We start from the raw sequence: 21,495 nt of genomic DNA on the forward strand, positions 1-21,495 counted from the left end.
AGATATCCTGACTCTGTGTCCTCCTTCCAGAGGGGCTCTTCATTCCCCGAATGAAAGTCCTCCTAGTTTGCTCTTTCACAAGGTGAGATGGCTTCTTGGCACTGCTCCAGCTGGAATAAAACCTCCATTGGTGAATACAAAGCATTCCACAGCTATGGTAACAACTATCTTGCCTAACTCCAGAGAAGTTGCTCTCTGAGACTCTTGGGTAGCACAGGATAAGAACTCCATTTAGTTCTCTAACCCTGGAGTCTCCTATTCCCACCCATCCCAGCCTCCCCCATCGATGCCACCCAGGATTCTCTGCACAGCCCATCAGGAGGTGCTGTGTGGTGTCTGAACTCCCCACTAGAGCTGAATGATGTGTGCTGATGAATGAACCTTTAATCTTCTACAACACTGACACTCGTGCGGCGCCGTCTCCGGGCTGGGGTGGTTTGAGGCACCATCCCCTGGGCAAGGTTTTCAAGGGTCACTCTAAAGCTGGTGTTCTGACTGGTGGGTGGCTGGCACGTCCTCACCCAGTCAGGAAGCAGGTCCATGTGTTAACAGTGAGCTGGGTAACACTGACAAGTCCACTGGTCTGGTGGTGGTGATGCCAACGGGGTCCCTGAGCGGGGTCTATGTGTTGCGCACGCCCAGGGACTGCTCCAGCTCCTGACGGCGCTGCTGGATCTGCGAGGGACAGAGAAGCTCTGCAGCTCAGCACACCCAATTGTCCAGTGACAGGAGGAATAATGTGTAAGCCAGGAGTTATCCCCAGCAGTGGGGGGAACTCCTTCCTACCTTGCAGTAGAAATATCTGCTCACAGCCTCTTGGGACCACGGCTCGTGGTAGAATTCAGCTCTGCGTTCCTCCTCTGGGTTCCCAACCACATCAGTCATCACCTGTGGGGAAAACATCCTCCACTGCAGCTATTCTGCCACCTAGAGACACATTCACACCTACCTAGAGCCAAAAGGTACCTACAGGAGCACATCTGAAGTGTTCAGGGCTGTTCTCTGCAGCCCAAAGCAAAGGGACAGGGACTGGCACGTGTGCTCACCACCAAAACAAGACAGGGGCAGGTCAAATGTGACCTGTGAACAGCTCCCAACCTCTGCTCCTCACCCGTGCCAAGGAATGATTCTGGACACCAGCAGCTGCCCAAGCCAAGTGCCAGGATCTCCAGTGATTTAACATCATGCACAGTCTAGTTCCAGTCCCCAAGAGAGGTTCCCCTGCGCTGGGTGTTTCACCAGCCTGTGTGTTCAGAGAGTGACCCACGCACAGGGGAACAGCTCGTCCCATCAGGTGGAAGAACCACAACTCCATGCCAGTGTGGCCCTTATCCCAAAGCAGGCCTTACCTGGACTCTAAGGAACCTTCTGAAAGGGTTAAGAAAGAGTAACTATTGGAATGCAAAGAACAGAAACTCCCAGGAATTCCAGAGCAGCCAAGGTTCTGAGCTGATTTCTCAGCCTCCCCACAACCAGCAAGATTTGAGAAAGCATCAAATTGTTGAAGGATTTGGTGGCTGGGACCAGCTGGAAAAGTGCCCTGAGGGACAAAGGAGATGGACAGAGCTGGCACCCCTTTGAGGATGACTGAAGGAGTTCTGAATTCCCATGTGTAAGAAGCTGGGCCAGGAAGAGGAGAGACTGGCCTGGCTCAGTCAGGACCTCCTGGCCAGATTAAAATGTAAAAGTAAATAAAATGCCCAGGGAGTGGATCCAGGGACGTGTATCTGGGATGCTGGGGAGGTGCTGGATGCCCCATCCCTGGGGGTGTTCAGGGCCAGGTTGGCTGGGGCCCTGGGCACCCTTGTGTAGCTCCAGGGCTGGAGGTTGGTGTCCCTGCCTGTGGCAGGGGGTTGGAGCTCTGGGACCCTCGGGGTCCCTCCCAACCCAGACCAGGCTGGGATTCTGGGATTCTCTGATGCTGCCTGGGGTGAAGGGATGGGCTCAGGAAAGCTAAGACAAAGCTGGAGCTGAATTTGGCAAGAGATGCAAACAATAATAAGGGCTTTTACAGCTCTGCTGGCCAGAAAAGGAAGATGAGAGAAAAGGTTCCACCCAGACCCCTGTCATTCAGACAGGAGAACCAGTGGCAACCAGTACAGAGAAGGCTCAGGTAATTAGTGACCTTCCTTTGCCTCAGTTTTCAGTGGTGATCTCTCTTCCCACATCTCCCACCCTCAGGGGTGAAAGAAGTCCTTCCTGCTGCATGAGAAGATCAGGCTTGAGAACACCTGAGGCACCTGAAGTCCAGAACCTGAAGAGATGCATCCCACAGCCCTGGGAGAACTGGCTGGTGTAGTCACTAAGGCACCTTCCAGCATCTTGGGAAGGTCACAGCAGTGAGGGGAAGTCCCTGGGAAATGGGAACAGGGAAACATCAGACTCCTTTTTACAGAGGGTAAGGAGGAGCCTGGGAACCCAGGGTGAGGAGGACCCAGCCTCACCTCTGTGCCCAGTAACAGGATGGAACAGATCCTTCTGGAAGACATGTCAGAAGATAGGGAAGGCAGGGAGGTGACTAGAGACACCCAGTGTGGCTTCCCCAAAGGCAAACTGGGTGTGACTAACCCAGTGGCCCCCTGTGATGGAGTGACTGCACGGTGGGCAGGGGAAAAGCAAGAGGGGTCAGGGCAGCCCTCAGCACCAACACCAGACAGAGGGTCACAGGGCTGGGAGCAGCCCTGCAGAGGAGGATTTGGGGATACTGGTGGACATAAAAAATGAGATATGGCCTGGGAATGTGTGCTTGCAGCCAAGAAAGCCAACTGTATCCTGGTCAGGGAGGGGATGCTGCCCCCCTCCTCTGCTTCTGTGAGACATGGAGCTGTGGGAGCAGGTCCAGAGGAGGCTAAGAAGATGATCCCAGGGCTGGAGCACCTCTGCTATGGAAACAGGCTGAGAGAGCTGGGATTGCTCAGACCAGAGAAGGCCCTGGGAGACCTTACTGGAGCCTTTCAACAATTCAAGGGGTCTTCTAAGAAAGACTGAGAGGAGCTGCAGCGACAGGACAAGGGCCAGTGGGTTCAAGATGAAAGAGGGTAGGTTTAGATTAGATCTAAGAAAGAAAAGTGAACTCCTTCACATTCAGTTTGTTATGTATCTCAAAGCTAAGCTCAGATGCACCAGAGACTCTGGTGTCACTGGGGGTGCAGTGCAGTGTAATAAGTCAGAGAGGGGTTTTTCATTCTGTGCTGAGTCTGTTCTGCCTGTGACTCTGACTGTGGAATGGTCTCTCCCTGCCCTTATCTCCACTCCTGAACCTCTCAGGATCTATTTTCTCCCCTGTCCAGCTGAAAAGGACAGTGATGGAGTGGCTTTGGTGGGTGTCTGACCCCAGGCAGGGTGAAGGCACCACAACACTCTATGTACATGGAGATAAAATCCTTACATCCCAGTCCCACTCTTCATTTCTCTTACAACCTGAGCTCACCTTAAGATCCCTGCTTTGGGACCGAAGAAGGTCTTGGATGTATCCCTTGGGATCTTTGGAGAAGCTCAGCATGAAATCACGTTGGATTTTTAACTGATTTATGGACTCAATTGTCTCATGAATCTGAAAGGAGAAACAAAGCAGATGTTACTTGATTCTTCCCATGACCCTGTGCTCAGCCCCACTGGCGTCTGCACTTCTGGTCATGTACAAAGCTGGCAGCTCCACCCAGCAGCCTTGTGCAGGTCCCCAGGGTGTTTCTCCCTTCAAAGAGGGAGTTAACTGCAATGACAGCTTGGTTCCACTGGTGCTTCTGCACTAGGAGTGTGCCCAGGATGCTTCTCTGCAGCGCTGGACGTGCTACATGTGATGCTGAAGAGCTGAGTCAGGTCACTGAGCAGTGCAGTCATCTCCTGGGTGCAGTCAGGCTTATGCAGTCATTTGCTGGGGATAATCAGGCTTTCTGCCCAGTCTGGGACTCTTCAGAAAGCTGCTACCTTAAAGACATCAACCTGTCTTTAAGCAGTGCCCAGTGCAAGGAAGCAGTTGCTCTCCTGGCTGATCATCTCTGTATCTTCATGCCCTGCTGTGCGCCTGGAAACTTCCAGTGACTGATCAATAACACATGAGATGAGCTCACAGAAGGCATGGCTTCTGGACTGTGAAGCCTGTTCAAGCCACTGTCCTGGTTTGGTCAGGCTGGAGTTACCTTCTCCTGCAGCAGGGGTGGGATGCTGTGTTGGGTGTCAGGATGGGCAGTGCTGGTAACACCCTGATGGTTTCAGTTGTGTCACAGTCAAGGACTTTCCCAGCTCTTCCTATTTCTCTGTTCATGAGAAAGGAGGGGACCCAGCCAGGACAGGTGACCCAGGCTGGCCAAAGGGGTATCCCATGGCAGTGACACCCTGCTCAGTGTAAAGGGGGCTGGGGGGAGGAGCAGGGTGGCTCCAGGACACAGGGGTTTTGGGGGACGGTCGGGTCCCGGGACGGCTCTGGGTGGCTGGGCCTGAGCTGTGGGGTCGGTGGGAACCTGCACTGTGTGTCCCAGCTCTGCAGCCCTGTCAGCACTGTTAGATTTGACCTCTCTGCTGTTCCAGTGAACTCTGCTTATCCCAACCCACGGGCTTTGGCTTTCCTGGGTTTGGGGTTGTTATTTGCCCCTTCCTTTTCCCTTCCCTTCCCTCACACTCCCCCCTTCTCCCCCTCCTCTTCTCCTTTAAAGATCAGGCAGCTGTGTGGGTCTCGGCTCTCAGCTGGGGTAGAACCACCACAGTCACCATGGCTGCAGCAAGGAGCATGAGCAATGAGAACCCTGCAGTATGGAAGGGTTATAGAAAATAACTCATCTCTCTGAAATATTATGAAGTAAATGACCATTATCCAGCAGGGAAGGATGATGATCCCAAAGAGATGGTCCTATAACCATCCTGGATATATATTCATCCTGGATAACAAAATCCAGCTTGCTCATTGGGAGGACATTCAATGCATCATTCCCACACAGACACAGGGCAAAGCAAACCTGGGCTACCCTGTTCCCCTAAGATTCTACTTGGAGATTGTAAAGCCAGCATGTTTAACCTAAAGAACTCCTATATCCTGCCAAAAGAGCTGATGGGGCCAAGCACATGGGAGAAAAGAATCCTCCCCTGTTTGGGGTATGACACCATGGCCACTAGTGACCCCTGTGTGTTCCCAAGGCCACTATGGGCAGTGACTGCAGCAGCCCAGCCCTGTTTGCCCAGAAGCCACTTCAGCAAACACAGGGTGTTTGCAAAAGCTCAGAAAATGGGTGACACAGACATGGGAGAAGGTGGGAACTGAATCATCCTGTGCAGGCTGCACACAGGCTTATACAGGCTGGGAGCCAAACGGCTGCCCTGCTGCAAAGGCCCTTTCTCAAGAGCCACCACAAAGATGCTGCAGTAGGTACCAGGATCCACAGGACTTCTAGTGCCCAATCCCTCTTTAAATCTGCATGAGGACCAGAGCTTGACATCTTTTCTGCATCATAGGTAAACAAAAAGAACCTGGGCCTCACTGTCTACCCCCTAAATCACGTCTGGTCCATAATGTCCCACTGCTCCTGCCCTTGCACCCAGAAGCCACTCCTGTTTATCACTTACCAAGCCAAATCAGACTCCTGTTTATCACTTATCAAGCCAAATCAGACTCCTGTTTATCACTTATCAAGCCAAATCAGCCACTTACACATGGCAAACTCCACAATTTGAGCCCCCAGTGTGGCCTGCAGAGCTCAGTGCTGCTGTAGGACAGCAGAGCTCAGTGCTGCTGTAGGACAGGAGAGCTCAGTGCTGCTGTAGGACAGCAGAGCTCAGTGCTGCTGTAGGACAGCAGAGCTCAGTGCTGCTGTAGGACAGGTTCTGCTGTTTGGGATGCTCACAATCCTCTTTCAGTGACACTCAAAACGAATCTCCCAAACTGCTCCAAGGGGTTTTCCTGCCCTGCAGTTTCCACATCAGCACCTACTGCAGCTGCTCTGCAGCTGTGGATGCACAAAACACACCTGGAGCACCAGAGTGTCCAAGTTTTGCCTTAACAGCAATTTAGCAAGACACCATGGCCTGTCAGCAGAGTTACAAGCAGTTCAGATGGTTCTTCCCATTAGACTAGCTCTGAAACATTTCCATAACCTTGACAACTGTGTCAGACCATAGATCAGGTCCTGAGTGGGACTGACACTGCCCCCTGTGTATTCCCACTCCATGTGGCTGATTCACCCCTTGAAAGCACACCATGACCTCTGCTGTGTGACACACACAATGACAACAGGTGCCACGTGGTGCTTTACTCCTGGGCTAGTACCTTGTTGTCCAACGCTGTAATCTCCTGTTGGTTGGCTGTGGAGAGAAGAAAACTACTCATCTGTCCCTTCAGTGGGTCTTCAACTTCTACATCTATGTCATAACAAGCCGTCTTCTTCTGATCGTTGGGGTCAACACTATGGAGGAGGAAACAGACGATTATAAGAACTGCCATAAAGAATCAGAATAAACACCCATCCAGCCCAGAATACTCATCAGTAAAGCCTGTTGCAGATGCTGTGAGAGGAGTTTAAGCACAGGGTATCTTGATAAATTTGTGTATCATAATATATCCTCCCAAGGGTAGGATGAGGGGCAGCACTGCCTCACACAGCCTGGGCAATCCACTCAGGGTAAGGAACTACTTCTTATCTTTATCACTGACCTGGGTGAAGGGATGGGATGTTCCCTCAGTGGGTTTGAGGGGGACACTGAGCTGGGGGAAGTCTTGATCTGCCTGAGGGTGGGGAGGCTCCTCAGAGGGACCTGACCAGGCTGGATCCATGGGCTGAGCCCAAGGGGATGAGGTTCAAGCAGGCCAAGGGCAGAGTCCTGCCCATGGGACACAACAACCCCCTGCAGCTCCAGGCTGGGGAGACTGTCTGGAGAGCTGTCAGGAGAGCAGGACCTGGGGGTGTTGGGTGGCTGCAGGCTGCCCACGAGCCAGCAGTGTGCCCAGGGGCCAGGAAGGCCAAGGGCAGCCTGGCTTGTGTCAGCAATAGTGTGGCCAGTGGGGCTGGGGAGGGGATTGTGCCCCTGGGCTGGGCACTGGGGAGGCTGCAGCTGGAGTGCTGGGTCCAGTTGTGGGCTCCTCAGCACCAGAAGGACAGGGAGGTCCTGGAGCGAGTGCAGAGAAGGGCAACCAGGCTGGGGAAGGGGCTGGAGGGCAAATCCTCTGAGGAGCGGCTGAGGGAGCTGGGGGTGCTGAGCCTGGAGCAGAGGAGGCTGAGGGGAGCCCTTCTCCCCCCTGCCCTGCCCTGCCCTGCCCTGGCAGGAGGGTGCAGAGAGGTGGGCGATGGTCTCTGCAGCCAGGGGCCAGGAGCTGGGAGGAGGGGCAATGGGCTCAAGCTGCCCCAGGGCAGGGTCAGCTCAGCTGGGAGGGCAAAGTTCTTCCCTGGCAGAGTTGTGGGGCTGTGGCACAGGCTGCCCAGGGAGGGGCTGAGTCCCCAGCCCTGGGGGTGTTGAACAGAGGGGAGATGAGGTGCTCAGGGATCTGGGTCAGCACAGGACAGGGACAGTTGGACTGGATGGGCTCAAAGGGCTTTTCCAGCCCTGTGACTCTGGGATCCTGTGACACAGAGAATGAACCCACAGCTCAGCCCAGGGTGTGGGAGTTACACACACAGGCTTCTGGCCCCTGTTCCTGCAGCTGTTCCTGTACCTCCTGTGGTGAGTGTTGCCTGGGCAGCTTACCTGATGATGTGGTTTATCACGATGGGGTCTGGAGGCAGCAGCAGGTTCGTGAGTCGCTGAGGGATCTCGGAGAACTTTAGCCGTGGGCAGTCAAAGATCTGGAACACAGGAAGGAAGCAATTGTCATCCTGTGCTGATTAATATCTTCATCAGCGACCTTGATGAGGGAACAGCATCCACCCTCAGCAAGTGCTGAGGATCCAGAGCTGGGAGGAGTGGTGACAGGCAGGACACTGAGCTGCCATCCAGAGAGACCTGGCCAGGCTGGGAGCTGGGCAGGGAGAGACCAGCTGGGGTTCAACAACAGCCAGAGGAGAGTCTGGCCCCTGGGAAGGGATAACTGCTGGGATCAGGACAGGCTGGGGGAGCTGCTGGAGAGGAGCTCTGGGGAGAAGGACCTGGGGGTGCTGGTGGGTGACAGGGTGGCCATGAGCCAGCAGAGTGTCCTGGGGCTGAGAGAGACAATGGGATCCTGGGGGCATCAGGAAGAGTGTGGGCAGCAGGTGACAGGAGGGGATCCTCCCCCTCTGCTCTGCCCTGGCCAGGCCCCACCTGGAGTGTTGTGTCCAGGTCTGGGCTCCCTGGGATCAACCAGCCAGGGATCTCCTGGAGAGAGTCCAGAGGAGGGACAGAGATGCTGAAGGGGCTGGAGCATCTCCCCTGGGAGGAAAGGCTGAGGGAGCTGGGGCTGTTCAGCCTGCAGAGAAGAGCCTGAGAGGGGATCTGATCAATGGGAATCAATAGCTGAAGGGTGGGAGCCAGGGGGCCATGGGCAGCCTCTGCTCAGTGTCTGTGGGGACAGGACAAGGGGCGATGGGCTCAAGTTGGAGCCCAGGGAGTTCCCCCCAATGTGGGGAAGAACTTCTTGCTGGTGAGGGTGAGGGAGCCCTGGGACAGGCTGCCCAGGGGGTGTGGAGTCTCCTTCTCTGGAGAGATTCCAGCCCCTGTCCTGGGGACCCTGCTTGGGCAGGGGTGGGATCCCATGGGCTCTGGGGTCCCTTCCCACCCCTGTGATCCTGTGATTCTGTGATTCTATACCCACGTTGGGCACTGGTGATGTCCTGCTGCAAGGAGTTCCAAAGTTTAACAGCACTACCATTCCTTCTGTTTGGTTTTAACTTACTCCCTGGCTGTTTCAGCTGGGGGCCTCCAATTATTCACCAGAAAAAACAGGAATTATTCCTTCTTCCTCTTTTCCATTCCACTCATGATTTTTCCAATCCTGTTCTCCTCCCCTTTTCCATCTCCCCTTCAGACTAGCACAAACAGATTGAGGCTAAATTGGCAATAGATGAATAGAGACTGGAAACAGAGCAAACAGCTTGGTCATTTGGCCAAAAATCCTTCTATGGTTTAACATAGAATTTTCACTAGGTATGACAAAGACTGCATCTGTAAATCTTCCAAACCCAAAAAGACAGGAGAGCAACTATGTAATCCAGATCCCTTTGGTTCCATAATCCTAAAAACACCCCTGAATCTCTCCATTATTTTACTGTATTTTGTGTTTTCAAGTGTGGAAAAGCCCAGTGCTGCCTTTGTTTCTTTCAAGCATCAGTCCCTTTCAAGTGCTGCAGGACAAATTAGTAACAAAGAAGCCCAAAAGCTTTTAAAAAAAAAAAAAAGCTTAAAAAGAAAAGTAGGAGACAACTTTCATTTCAGGAGTGACTTTCTGAAGCATTAGTTGTTTATTCTAACAGCCAGCACTCTCCCTGGACAGGGGTATGTGACAAACCTGACCTGCAGGTGAGCCCAAAGCTACAGGAACACAAAGCTAATGAAGACAGTGATGGCTCAGATAACATTCCCTTCCCAAAACAAATCTAATCATGTCTAGAGGAAAGGTGGAGCTGCCTTTAAAGAGCCTCCTTGGGCAATTCCAGAGGTCACTGTGAAAGACAGAGAGTCTTTATGTTCTGCTTTCAAAACATCACTAGATCACTGAGGGCATCCTCTAACCTGGAGAGGACTTAGGCAAGAAGAACCCTGCTAATTAGATCTTCCCTGGCTTCTGCCCCTCATGAATGGGGAGGGAGAAAAGGGGTTTACATGGGATCAGGCAACCAGAATCATCAGGTTATTTCCTGTTTCTTAGTAAAAAGTGACACATCTCAGGGAAGAAACAGAAAATCAATGCAGAGAAAGGGAGAAAGGCCTCCTTGCTGAAAGGCCACCATTCATGTGGGAGCACAGGACCCCCAGACGTGGGGTTGTGACAACACTGGCACAGGGGGAGGATGCTTATTGTATTAGTTGTAGTGCTGACAGCCATTCAGTAGGGAAGATACTGCAGATCATTAAGGGAAGAGACAAACATCAGTCATTTTCCTCCCCCCATTTGAAGGTGGATGTTACAGTTTGCCTTTAAAGAGTCAGACTTTGTCCAAAAAAGGAGTTACCTGCTGGAAGTACTTGTCACAGTTGATGTACTCCTTGTCATGGGAGTCCTGCAGCTTGTTTGTTTTGATGTACTGCCAGAGAGCCTGGATGATGGCTGAGCGGGTCTGCGTGTGGATCCCCAGCAAGCGGGCCAACCGCGGGTCCAGCTTGAACTGGGGAGGCTGGAAGAGGAAGAGGAGATGGAGAGATGAAGAGCTGTCAGGCAGAGCAGGACCTGGGGGTGCTGGGTGGCTGCAGGGTGCCCAGGAGCCAGCAGTGTGCCCAGGGGCCAGGAAGGCCAAGGGCAGCCTGGCTTGTGCCAGCAATAGTGTGGCCAGTGGGGCTGGGGAGGGGATTGTGCCCCTGGGCTGGGCACTGGGGAGGCTGCAGCTGGAGTGCTGGGTCCAGTTGTGGGCTCCTCAGCACCAGAAGGACAGGGAGGTCCTGGAGCGAGTGCAGAGAAGGGCAACCAGGCTGGGGAAGGGGCTGGAGGGCAAATCCTCTGAGGAGCGGCTGAGGGAGCTGGGGGTGCTGAGCCTGGAGCAGAGGAGGCTGAGGGGAGCCCTTCTCCCCCCTGCCCTGCCCTGCCCTGCCAGGAGGGTGCAGAGAGGTGGGCGATGGTCTCTGCAGCCAGGGGCCAGGAGCTGGGAGGAGGGGCAATGGGCTCAAGCTGCCCCAGGGCAGGGTCAGCTCAGCTGGGAGGGCAAAGTTCCTCCCTGGCAGAGTTGTGGGGCTGTGGCACAGGCTGCCCAGGGAGGGGCTGAGTCCCCAGCCCTGGGGGTGTTGAACAGAGGGGAGATGAGGTGCTCAGGGCTCTGGTTCAGCTCAGGATGGGAATGGTTGGACTGGATGGGCTCAAAGGGCTTTTCCAACCTGGTGGCTCTGTGATTCTGCATTGTTTTTCACTGTATGTGACAGGGTGAAGTGGCACTGTGTCCCCATGGAGAGGTGTATTTTGTCCTGGACAGGTGTACTTCCCAGGCTACAGGAAGGGCACTCACCTGGTAGTCCAGCATGAGGAGCAATGTGCACCGCACGCTGACGTCTCCGGGTCTCTTCACCTGGAACCCGTCCGTTTCCTGGGTTGTGGGAGTTCTGTGCCACTGCCAAAGGGAGAAGAAACAAGACAGGCTGTTTTCCACTGATCCATCGAGGTGCCTGTTCCCCAGTGTGCCAGGCCAGGGTAAGACAAGATACCTGAAGATCCTGCAGTTTAAAAACCCAACCAAACCTCAACCCCCTCTTGCACTAACTGAGCTCTAGTGCACAGCCTGTCCTGCTGTGAGGATATTTCACTTGTTAGGAGAAATGTGCACTTTATTTCTCCTCATTTCACACATGCTGCTGTAAAATGTGCACTGCATCCCTGCTGCACCCCTGCTCTGAGGCTGCACAGACTCTGTTAGCAAACATTCCTCAAAAGAATGAAGTTTTGAAAACACTGAGAACACCTTAAATGAGGCAAGGAATGGAACTTACACAGCACACAGCTGCTGCTCTGGGCTTGGGCTACAGAGGCTCTGTGTCCTCCTTACCTCCACAAGGTGGTTGTCAGGTCCATAAAGGTCTTTGTCCAGTTCAATGACCAAACTCTTAAAAAAAGACGAAAACTTGCGTTTCTGTTTGCTCAGCTGCAGGAGAGACAGAGATGGTTAAGGCTGCACACACTGGCTGCTGGGCTCTGCTTCCTTCTCAGGCTCCTTCTCCCTTTCTCTTAACTCCCACACAGAGTGATCAATCTAATTGAGTTTTCCCTCACAAATACAGGGGGAAATCTCAGCAGTGGTGAAAATCGTGCAAAATTAATGGGGATTTCCCTCACTCTCTCAAAGTTACTGGGAACGACTGGTTTGTAGTGGGGACACAGCTCTTAGGAGAGCAGGTCCAGAGGAGGACACAAAGATGATCTGAGAGCTGGAGCACCTCTGCTATGGAGATGGGTGGGAGGGGTGGGGGTGTTGAGTCTGGAGAAGGGGAGACCTGGCTGCAGCCTCCCAAGACTCATGAGAAGGATGGGGAGGGGCTTTGTGCCCAGCCTGGAGTGACTGGTCAAGGGGCAGCGGTTTTAAATGGGAAGATGGCAGGTTGAGGATGTAAGGAAGGGATTTTTAATGAGGAGGGGGGAGGCGCTGGCCCAGGGTGCCCAGAGAAGCTGGGGCTGCCCTGGGATCCCTGGCAGGGCTCAAGGCCGGGTTGGATGGGGCTGGGGGCACCCTGGGCTGGGGGGTTGAAATGAGATGGGTTTTGAGGTCCCTTCCAACCCAAACCAGTCTGTGACTCCAAGGCCACTGTATACTTGTATTTTGAGAGCCTGGGCTTTCTGATGAATGCTGATTACTGCTCTGGTTTATCAGGACAGTAATTCTTACAGGTCAGTCATAGTTCTTCCTTTCCCATCTTTCCTTTCCATCCCATCATCAGCGTCCCCTGTTCACCACCCAGCTCACACTATCTCAGTCAGTAGCTGGGAGGTCCATCATCACATAACCTGACTTCCCATAGAAAACAGGCCACAGGATTTCAACTCCTCTCTTCTTATTTACAGCATAAAATCCTTTAGAAATACATCTTCCTTTGATTAACTACTTGCTAGCAGTTGGGAAGCTGTTCAGTTCCAGGGCAGAGGATCTTTCTTTGTTACAATACAGGCTCTAACTTCTAAGCTGAACTTGTCCAATCTCCAGATGCTGCATTTTGTCACCACTTCATCCTCCAGCAAGATCACAACTCTGATTCATGCCCAGTTACCTCCAGACAGACAGAGCTGCCTTGAAAGCCCTGTCCTCTCCATACAGGCATGTTCTCCAGCTGTTTCTCCTATTCCCTATTGGGAATTCTATCCAAACAGCTGACACTTTTATTAGGGAAGTCCAGCCTTCCCCAAGGAAAGCAAAGCTAAACCCATGGCTGAGGAACTCAAAGTGATAGAACTTGTCTTCCACCCTTGCTCAGGGCACCTGTGCATCCTCTTGTCCTCCCCAGGAGTATGAATTACTCACTCCTCTTGTTACCCTGCTCTTCACAAGATGCAATGCCTGCTGTAGGGCTGAATCCTGCCCAATCTTTTAAGGGAATCCTCTCAGGCCTGTTATCTCCACCTCCTCCTTCCTGTGCTGTCTGTTCCACCTCCTGCTGCTCTTCCCACCCCTCCCCAACATTCCCACTATGGCCTCATCCATCCCTCTGCCTGGACATGGTGCCATCCCAGCAGCACTAAGCCAAGGCTGCCACTCAGAGATGTCTGAGCTGATGCCCTGGACAAAGTCCCCACCCACAGGCCAGTCCCCAGCTCCCTGCCAGCCCCAGTGAAGCCCAGGCCAGTCCCCAGCTCCCTGCCAGCCCCAGTGAAGCCCAGGTGAGGCCATACATCATCCAGAAGCTTCCCCTCCACGCGCAGCTCCCAGGAGGCAATGCTGCCATCAGAGTCCTCAGCGTCAGACTTGGCAGGGTTGAACGTGTTGGAGATGTAAAGCCTCAGTTTCCTCTTTTGCTGTTAGACACAGAAAAGAAAAGCACACATCAAATTTAACCCCAGGGCCTGAGGAAGACAGAGGGAAGGTGACAGCTACACATTCAGTGGAGAACCAGCATGTTTAGCACAGTGGTAACGCAGCCAGTGAAGGCTTTGGGACACAAGTCTTATTGAGGAGCAGCTGAGGGACCTGGGACTGTTCAGTCTGGAGAAGCAGAAGCTCAGGGGAGACCTTATTGTTCTCTACAACTACCTGAGAGGAGGTTGTGGTGAGCTGGGGCTCAGCCTCTTCTCACAGATACCCAGCAACAGGACCAGAGGGAACGGCTGTGAGTTGGGCCAGGGGAGGCTCAGGTTAGAAAGGAGGAGAAATTCCTTCTCCAAAGAGTGGCTGGGTGCTGGAAGGGGCTGCCCAGGGAGGTGCTGGAGTCACCATCCCTTGGGGTGTTCAAGGAAAGGTTGGATGAGGGACTTAGGGATATGGCTTAGTAAGTGATGTGGGTGGTAAGGGGACAGTTGGACTGGATGATCTTGGAGGTCTTTTCCAACCTTAATGATTCTGTGATTCTGTGGTTACAGCACAGATCTAAAAGCTGTTCTCATCTTTGTCCAGTGGCCAGGTTGGCTGGGGCCCTGGGCAACCTTGTGTAGCTCCAGGCCTGGAGGTTGGTGTCCCTGCTTGTGGCAGGGGGTTGGAGCTCTGGGACCCTTGGGGTCCCTCCCAGCCCAGCCCAGGCTGGGATTCTGGGATTCTATGATCTCCAGGATGCTTTCAGGGAAGTTGTGCCTGGTACTTCAAACAAATTAACCAAGTTATCAGCAGACAGTCTGCTGGCAAAGAAACCCAGCCACCGATCCTGGGAACAGCACTGTGTTCAAAGCTCTCCCTGCACAGCTTAGGGTGGATTTCTATCCACCTCAAACTGCACAAACCCTCCTGCATAAAGCACAGGGCAGATTAACATCTGGGTTTCTGTCTTTGCCTACAGAGCAACTGCTTCGTGGTCTCACAGAAACATTTCAGGCAGGAACAAACCCAACAGTGGAAGATAAAGCAGCCTGGAGACTGGAAACCAAGAGACAAAAGAACAGTGACCAGGGACAACAAGTGTTCAAGTCTGAGCATTATAAAGGAATCAAATCAAACAGAGATTGTCGAGCTCAGAATATAAGGGTATCACTCACCCAGAGCAGCAGAAAAAGATTCAAACTTTGCAGAAGAAACAAAATGAGTTGGTATTTCATGTCAACAAGAGACAGACAAGGACTTCAAAATGCCCAACCCAAAGCAGGAGAGTCAGAGACCTGGCAGAATGTGCAAAGTATCAGAGAGATGGGAAGGCACCACCCAGTGTTTACTGAGGTCAAGATGCACCAACACGTGAGAAACACCTGCAGACAGTCCTATAAACCCTTCCAAAAGAACCCAAAAAGGTAAAACAAATGTTACAGAGGAACAAAACTAAGCACAGTATGGAAAAGGACCTGTAAAACCAGCTAGGGAAGCCTATTGATTAGACATGGACAGGATAGAGCTGGGTGGAAAGGAACCTAGAGTAGGGTCCTGCACCCAGGGAGGATGACCCCAAGCACCAGTACAGGTAGGGGGGGCCTGCTGGGAAGAGAAAGACCTGGCAGTGCTGGTGACAAGTTCTCCATGAGCCAGCAGTGTGTCCTCATGACCAAGAGGTCAGTGGTGTCCTTGGGGGCATCAAGAAGAGCATGGCCAGTGTGCTGAGGGAGGTCAGTCTCCCCCTCTCCTGCTGAGGCCACCTCTGGAGTGCTGTGTCCAGTGCTGGGCTCCCCAGTTGAAGACAGAGAGAGAACTACTGGAGAGGGCCCAGTGGTGGGCTACAGGGATGATGAGGGGCTGGAGCATCTCTGGTGTGAGGAAAGGCTGAGATGGGTCTGGTTAGCCTGGAAAAGACTGAGAGGGAATCTCATCAATGTTTCTTGATGACCCATAATTAAAGCCTCAGGATGAAAATAATCTGAGTCTTAAAATTCTGTTTATGTCCACAACTGACCAGTTTTATCAGGGTCAGACAAAGGACAGGACACTTTTTAGAGCATGATTTATCTATATTCTGTTAAATATCCACTTCTGCATGCAAAGAACTGAGCCCTGAACTCCATTGCCTACACTCACTGAATCTCTTGGTGCTAAAGCAATCGCTGAGTGACCAGCTCACATACAAATAAATCCATGCTTAGCCAATTAAATCCCACTCCTGAAGTCCACCATGGCCCTAGATGTCCAGGTTTTCAGTAAGGCATTCTTCTTTAATGACATCTACCCACCTGGAACAGAGCCATAGGGTTTCAGTTCCCTTCAGGCCGTGGGGGTTGCTATATCTGTACCTCTGGCCACAGACCTGTCTGCCTGACACCATCCAAAACTGCCCTTTCTGGAATCCTGAGGGTGTGAGCAGGTGGGTCTCCCACAAAGGCAGTGCCAGGGCTCTTGCTGTGAGTGGCATGCAGCAAATGCTGCTCTGTGGATGAGGAATTTTGAGACCCTGGCCATAGATGTTGTCCAAGAACAAAGGGTGACAGAGGAAAACACACCACGAGCCAGGAGGCAGAGAAAGGACAAGGCAGGATCCAGGCCAGTGGCTGACAGGGGCTGCTGACAGTGGTAAAGTGAGCTGGCAGGTGGTGAAGGCTGTTCTCCCCCCCTCCAACCCACCTCACAGCCCCAAGGTCTCCTTGCTTCCTGAGGAATCCCACAGTTGTCACAGTTTCACCAGTGCAGCTGCTCACAGAAGGTCCATGTGGAATCAAGAAGCCCAGTGTATTTTGTGCCCTGTCCTCAACCAAAAATGGGTTTGAAATCCTTCCCCCTACACATTCTGCAGAAGAATTAGTCCTCTGACAGGAAAAGGCAGCTTAGGCAACCCTAGAACATAAACCTGGGGTTCCCAAAGACTGTTCCCAGCTGCAGCTCAGTCATTGAGACCAATGTGATACCCACAGTCACAGAGGTAATTCCAAGCAATCCAGCATATTCCCACATTCCAGCACACACTTCAGACACAGTTAAGCTTTTCCCAGTTTGGGAACCCCCTGTTTTAAGGCAAATACTCCAAAATGACAAGAGCTTTGGTAAGAGACTGAAATGCTGAGGTAACTTTCATTAGTATGACCAGTGCTCCAACTACAATAAACCCCCCTGACACAGAACAAGCCAGACTCAGCCAGGCTCAGCTCTGTTCTGACAGGTCCTGAATCTCACAGCTGCTACTTGCTGAGTCGAGACATGAATTTGAGAAACATCTGCTTGATCACTCTTCAGATGTTAACTAGCTGAGTGACACGTAAAACCCGTGTCCTCAGCACTGTATGGAGACAGAATCCTCTGCCCATGTTTCTCCTCCCCATCACAAGCCCTGAATCTCTTGTACAGCTCAGAGCTGGAGCCTCATGCCCTGCTCAATGCCCTTGTTAAAGAGTTTATCACAGAATAAACAAGGTTCCTGCAGGTTTATGAGTGGGAGTCTAAGTCTCCAATTGCTTTGAAACACAGCAAAGCTCCCAGCTGGTTTAAACCAAAGGTGTAAGAAACCAAGACACTCTTCTTTCTGAGAGTGCAAGCTACTCTATACAACAGTTTTTGATTGCAAACTCGTGATTCAAACCATCCAAACTTCAGATTCCTACCTATAAAATAGGTATGTTAATAGAACTTCCTTTCCCCCTTTTTTTTTCCTGTTTCTTATATATCAATTGGAAAAACATCAGTGGTAAAAGCTTTCTACATCTCATCAGATACCTGCACAGTGACAAACAGCATGGAACCTTTGTTTTAGCTGGGCTGATACCCATCGGTGTGGCACAGACAGGAATGGCAGCTTTACTTCATAGCAAGCACACAGCCACAACACTCTTCATACTACAGGATTTACTATATGAATGAACATGAACATTCCACACAGTCACCAGAACTCAAATGAGAACTGAAAATCAATTCTTCACAATGAGACAGACCAAACACTGCCGGGCTGTGACGCTGCCATGCTTGGAGACATTCAAAGCAACAGGGCCCAGACAACCCTGCTTTGAGGAGGCTGAACTAGGTGACTCCCACAGTTTCATCGTGCCCAAACCTCTCCATGATTCAGCTGAGCAGACCCAGAACACTGAGGAATAAGACCATTTCAGCAGGACATGATGAACAGGGAAGTGGTGGACTTCCTCTGATAGAGCTGCAGAAAATGTTACCCACACTTTTCTTACACGAATCCTCCTGTTCCAGGCTATGCAAACGTGTGTGTTTGTGCTGAATCTTTAATGATCTTTCTGTAATTCTTCCCATTCTGTGTTCTGTTATCCCACAAATTTGCCTTTTGACTGAATCCTAACTGGAAATTTAACACATCCCTTCAGCACACCCCTCCACTCTCTTATTTTCTTCTTCTTTTTTAAGTGATTCTAATCATTCTAACACAAAGCTGAAAAAGGCAGTGTTTATTTATCCAGAGGCTGTTACTCTGCTTATCAATGGCCTTCAGAAGCCAGAGCTAGTAACATACACAGTATTTTCTCCACCACTTTTCCACACACGCTGCTCCCCGGCTGCTGCTTCTGAGCGGGTTCAAACTATGTCTGTTAACAGGGCTTCCACCTGAAAGATCATCCCCCTATTTAATACAAGGACTGTTTCCACCCCCTAACCCCATCCCAGCCTTGCTGAGGACATACCTTCATCGGCCTCTTCAGCGCCTCCTGGATGTCCACTCGCTTCCGCATGATGGTCTGGTCCAGCTTGCGCTCGAAGGCCAGGAGATCCATGTAGGCCTGGGACTCAGGAACCAGCTCCCGGATCTGAGAAGGAAGCAAGGAACATCCAAGCACTGGGAGTGAGACTCTGTTCCCGTTCCAGAGCAGTGACAGTGCCAGTTACACCTCCCCAGCCCCCAGACAGACGTGCTCAGGAGGAGCTAGGCCTAGCTAGGCCTAGGAGGGTGGTTCTCAATTACCACAGCGGGTCTCTGAGGCTTTGACTGAAGAGCTGGAGCACAGAACTAAACTGAAACGAACCCAAGAAGATCACAGCTGGGTCCACGAGGCCTGAAACACAGCTGCTTTCTTCCTAAGTGAGGCTTAGCCACAAGCAGGCTGGGAGGCACTGCCCCAGGAATTCGGAGTATGGCAAATCTGGGCTTTTTAAGTTAAAAAAGTGCTGGTTCTCTCAAAAGGATAAATAAAGGGCTCGTGTTCATGTGGATTCTTTAAAGACAAGTGTTACCCACTGTCAGCAAAAACATTTAGGAAGGCAACCTTTGTTGAAGGTGAAATTGATCTTCACATCAAAGAAGAGATGACACTTCCAGGGAACTCCTTCACACCAGCGCTTCAAGATGAGGTGTCAGCCTGGGAACTGACAACTTCTACAGGTATTTTACTACATTAGCTAAACCACATTAGTTACATTAACAACCCCCCTTCAGATTTCCCCTTTTCCAGAGAAGTTAGCAGAGGTGGTATGAAGCAGGTTAGAAGGAAGACCTAGAGAGCTGAGCTTGGGAACGGGCAAGTACACCCTTAAAAGAACAAGTCAGCTCTTAATTGGGAATAATTAATGCAGGCAAACCATAACTGAAAGGAACTGTAAGTTATCACATTAAATTTACTGGACTACTGGACTGTGATACTTATATATATCTCCTATATATATAGCTACTTGTGTGATATTCACTCTAGCTTTCACCTACATAACTGAAATACTTAACTTGGAATACTTCCATAGGAATGAAAAGGTAGTTATCTTCCTGTTTTGCTTGAGAAGTCTGCTGTTTTAATTTGGTGTCTTACCTGTGTGAGAGACACCAGGCACATACCTGTTCACTGTGTTCCACAAGGACATCATCCCAAGAGTCCAGCTAGCCTGGGATTGTGTCTCTGGCTGCATCTGAAAGCTGCTGCTTGCTAGTACCTACAACAGCCTGTAGCACAGTATTCCAGACCCTCAATAGGTGTGTGAAGTACCACCTCCTTCTGCTCATTTTGAACCTGCCATCTTCAGCTGATGCCATCTCCTTGCAGAGCTGGAGCAGCAGTGGGCAGACATTCCCTTCCCCACCCCACTCATACCTCTTACAGGTTTTTATCATCCCTTTCTTAGTATTTTTCTTTTCCAGCCTGAAGAAGAATGATTCCTCCTCCCTGTGTCTGGACTGACCAAGACTATCAAACACAGGTCTCTCTCAGCCTTTTCCCTTTGTTTGTTGTGTTGAGATGTTGGAACACCCCCTCTGTTCACAGAGGAACTGACACTCTGGAGAAGCAGCAGCCACAGAGCCAAAAACTCTCTTCAGCTTGAGCTGAACCTCTGTATTTTTACCTACTTGTATCCCTTCACAAAGCCTTGGTGTCCACAGGATAATAAAAGAAGATGAACATTTCTAAGAGCAAAGCATGAGGAGCAAGCATTGCCCCAGAGACATCAAGGAGCTGCCAGACAGCTTGGGGAATACACAGCTAAACACCACCTCCTCCCCACAATGAGCACAAATCCTGGGACCCAACAAAACACCCCAGGACATTTATCCTGTCCCACACAGAACAAAAAGGCTCCTCAGTTCCTTCCACACGAAGGGAATCAATGATGCTGGACTGCACTTGCTTTGTACTCTTCTCTGGGTATGTGCTGTGGTCACAATAAAGATGGAGCACTGGGGTATATCAAAGGTCAGTCCCCTGGCTGCAGAGACCATCGCCCACCTCTCTGCACCCTCCTGCCAGGGCAGGGCAGGGCAGGGCAGGGCAGGGGGGAGAAGGGCTCCCCTCAGCCTCCTCTGCTCCAGGCTCAGCACCCCCAGCTCCCTCAGCCGCTCCTCGCAAGCTTTGCTGCTCTCCAGCCCCTTCCCCAGCCTGGCTGCCCTTCTCTGGACACGCTCCAGGACCTCCAGCTCCTGCTGGGAGTCAGGGGCCCACAACTGGACCCAGCACTCCAGCTGCAGCCTCCCCAGTGCCCAGCCCAGGGGCACAAGCCCCTCCCCAGCCCCACTGGCCACACTATTGCTGGCACAAGCCAGGCTGCCCTTGGCCTTCCTGGCCCCTGGGCACACTGCTGGCTCCTGGGCAGCCTGCAGCCACCCAGCACCCCCAGGTCCTGCTCTGCCTGACAGACAGGCAGTGGATCCAATCAGTGTGCATTCCAGTGACACATGGGACATACAGCTGGAAAGGGAACTGAAAAATGGGGATTGGGACAGGAGCAATATGTGGTGAAGAACTGGCACAGGAGAAAGGTATCAAGCAGGAAACGCCTCACAGACCGTTTTTGAACCTAATTTTAGTTCTATGTCTTCATTAACAGCTCCAGCACAAAGAGAAGTGTGCTGGCAGAAGTTAATGATGACAGATTGGAGTGGCATGGTCAATACAGGCAGAGCCAGTACAGGGAATGTGAGGAAGATGAGAACTGTGGAACAGAAAGGGGATGAAATACAGGATCACAAAGCCCAGCATCGTGTTCCTCAGAGCCTGTACCCGCTATGCTGCTCTAGCAGGTGAGCACATCAGCTGCAGACAATAGAAAGCAGAAATCCTTGTGAGTGTTGGTCAGTCACAGGGTGATTCTGTGCTGTGTGAATGTGGCAAGGCCTTAACAAAGACAATGTGATCCCAGTCTGCATCCCTGGCTATTTCCAGCAGAGATGAAAATGCCCCAGTGGCACTCCAGCACTGGTGACACTGGTGATCTGTAATACCATCGATGGTTCTGGTCTCCTGGTAAGTAGATTTAGAGAGGTTTGGAAGAGGTGAGTTTAACCTGGAATAGGTACAACAAAGAACTGTGAGGGCCAGAATTATGGGGAGCTCGTCTTCCTTGGCAAACTAAAAGCCTTGCCCCAGCTAGCAAAAGGAAAGGAAAAATAGCTGCTGGATCTCAAGTAAAGTATCTCATAGGTAAGGAGCCTATGAGCCTCCTCCTGAGGCACGGCTTCGATGGCAGAGGTGACCAGAGAGGA

The 21,495-nt window shown here is 51.7% G+C and overlaps 1 protein-coding gene across 1 annotated transcript in view; it reads right to left on the bottom strand.

Moving 5' to 3' along the window:
* Positions 1-285: 285 nt before the first annotated feature.
* SMARCD3 (SWI/SNF related BAF chromatin remodeling complex subunit D3) overlaps positions 286-21,495 on the bottom strand; it is a 38,412-nt gene continuing 17,202 nt past the window's right edge. Inside the window, exons 4-13 of the mRNA XM_084260127.1 lie at positions 18,221-18,343; positions 13,415-13,537; positions 11,583-11,678; positions 11,049-11,150; positions 10,068-10,229; positions 7,669-7,766; positions 6,257-6,392; positions 3,431-3,553; positions 787-888; positions 286-675 (exon numbers count right to left, since the gene is read on the bottom strand). Of these exons, the coding sequence (XP_084116253.1) occupies positions 622-675; positions 787-888; positions 3,431-3,553; positions 6,257-6,392; positions 7,669-7,766; positions 10,068-10,229; positions 11,049-11,150; positions 11,583-11,678; positions 13,415-13,537; positions 18,221-18,343 (1,119 nt within the window). The 3' untranslated portion in view covers positions 286-621. The remainder of the gene's footprint in view (positions 676-786; positions 889-3,430; positions 3,554-6,256; positions 6,393-7,668; positions 7,767-10,067; positions 10,230-11,048; positions 11,151-11,582; positions 11,679-13,414; positions 13,538-18,220; positions 18,344-21,495) is intronic.

The sequence above is a fragment of the Gallinula chloropus genome, assembly GCF_964237585.1.
Source record: "Gallinula chloropus genome assembly, chromosome: 2".
NCBI classification, from domain to species: domain Eukaryota; kingdom Metazoa; phylum Chordata; class Aves; order Gruiformes; family Rallidae; genus Gallinula; species Gallinula chloropus.